Source organism: Monopterus albus, unplaced genomic scaffold (assembly GCF_001952655.1).
Source record: "Monopterus albus unplaced genomic scaffold, M_albus_1.0 scaffold252.1, whole genome shotgun sequence".
Classification (NCBI taxonomy): Eukaryota; Metazoa; Chordata; class Actinopteri; order Synbranchiformes; family Synbranchidae; genus Monopterus; species Monopterus albus.
The window spans coordinates 558,655-560,609 of record NW_018128132.1 but is presented as its reverse complement, the minus strand read 5'-3'; the positions used below and the strand labels follow the sequence as shown (position 1 = coordinate 560,609).

Here is a 1,955-nt window from a genome sequence, read left to right as displayed (position 1 = left end):
GTTGTTGAGTCAAAGTTACACTGACTTGCCTTAAAGAAATGGTTCCTAGGAAATATGCTTGTTTGCTTTGTTGCAGAGAGATGAAATGATCAATAATCCTCTTACAAACAGAATGTAAGTTGTAACTTAATTCAGCTGCAGGCTATCTTAGCTTAGCAAAAGGACTGAAAAGAGTAACTTTCTTATGTCTCTGCAGGCTCCCTGGTGAGAAACAGATCAGCACATAACCCCACACAAAACAGCAACAGTTTTTACACTTTGTTTTTTATGTATGTGTTAATTAGTGAGCTTTAGAGTAGCATGTACGTGGATTTTGTTTCCTAGATGTTTCCCTCTGTTTCCAGTCCCTTTGCTGAGCTAAGCTAACTGGCTACTGGTGATAACAGAGTTGTATCAATCTCCTCATTTAATATTTGTCAGTGGGTGAAGAACTTTATTTCCCACACTTAAACTATTCCTTTAAAGTGTGTGTGTATGTTAGTGTGTATGTATTTACCAAAATCACTGGTACACACAGCCATGAGTACCTCTTCATCTGAGCAGGGTTTACAGGTTACTAGAACAGAAAACATAAAAAAAGAAAATATTAAAGGTTAAGTTCTTTACATAAGATACAATTTGTTATTTTCACAGTTCATTTTATTTCATCATCAGCATTGATATCATCCTGCGAGCAGTCCGTTTCCTGTTCCCTATTTTTCTCTGTACTGTGTATTTAGGAGACATCAAAGGGGACACGGAGAGCGTGAAGGAGAACAGGAGGTGAGGAAGGAGATGTAATCAAAGAATTACCCCTTGACCCTGTCAGCCACAAAAACAGCTATAAAATGCCAGATGCACAACACACACACACACACACACACACACACACAGGGCAGGCTTTCTTCTGTCTCTGGTAAAGCAGTCCAGCTTCCCCTCCCACTACCGGCCCACTTTACACATTGGGGTGGTCTACCCAAACTTCACTGCTGGGGAATCTGTTCTTGATTGACTGCTGAGAGACGACTGGCCGACCCTTGTGCTTGACAATAATGAGACCCTTTGGTCTACTTGTTTTCATAAGTCTGACTGAGACAAGAGCGCGAGGAAGTGGGGGAGGAGAGTGTCAATGTGGGTGAGATGAAGAAACAAAGGTGAACCAGCAATGCTGGCCTTTTGCACAAAGGAGCTCAACTCTTGTCTGTCACCTTCATTTTATGTCAGTGAGCTGTGTCAGGTATGATGGGTTTACAGTTTTTTTCTGTTGCTAACAAGCATTTGTCCATTCTGTATTCACATTTTCAAAACTCTAAACACAATTATCACAACATCTGTCTGTTGTGACCATACCATTAATACAATTAATGTCGTTTTCACACAAAATTTAGTCAATGCACACGTTTCTAAAATGCTTACATTTTCTTTTCACACAAGCTTACCCCATAGCAAAATAATGGATCTTTCAAATATCTCTAACAAATGCTTAAACACATCATGACAGAATTGAAGACCTAATGATCCAAACTTTAAATATAATGTAAAGCCTCTACTTTTGCCACAACAGCTCAAAGAGCTGATAAGAATTATTGTTCTAATTGGGAAACAGCTGGTTCCAATTTGACACTGATTAATCCCACATCTTTCCATGCATGTGCAAGCACAATAAAAAAAGCATGCACTCTCTAGACTGGGTTTGTTCAAAACAATACAGAAAAACACATAGAGGCAGAAAATGTCTGGACAAGGGAGAGGAATTAGACGAGGAGGAATAGTTGGACGAGGGAGAGGACAAGGTGATCTAAGGAGAGGAATAGTTGCAGCAGGACAAGGGAGAAGGAGAGATAGGGGGAGAGGAGTAAGAATGTGTGGAGGAGGTCAAAGGAGAGTAAGAGCTGTTGTCACTAATGAAATAAGAGCCACCATCATAGACCATGTAATAAACCATGGTCTGTCACTGAGAGAGGCCGGTGAAAGAG

General features: G+C 40.3%; 1 protein-coding gene across 1 annotated transcript in view; it reads right to left on the bottom strand.

Moving 5' to 3' along the window:
• LOC109972286 (meteorin-like protein) overlaps nt 1-1,955 on the bottom strand; it is a 7,062-nt gene that overhangs the window by 1,199 nt on the left and 3,908 nt on the right. Inside the window, exon 4 of the mRNA XM_020621023.1 lies at nt 497-556. Within this exon, the coding sequence (XP_020476679.1) occupies nt 497-556 (60 nt within the window). The remainder of the gene's footprint in view (nt 1-496; nt 557-1,955) is intronic.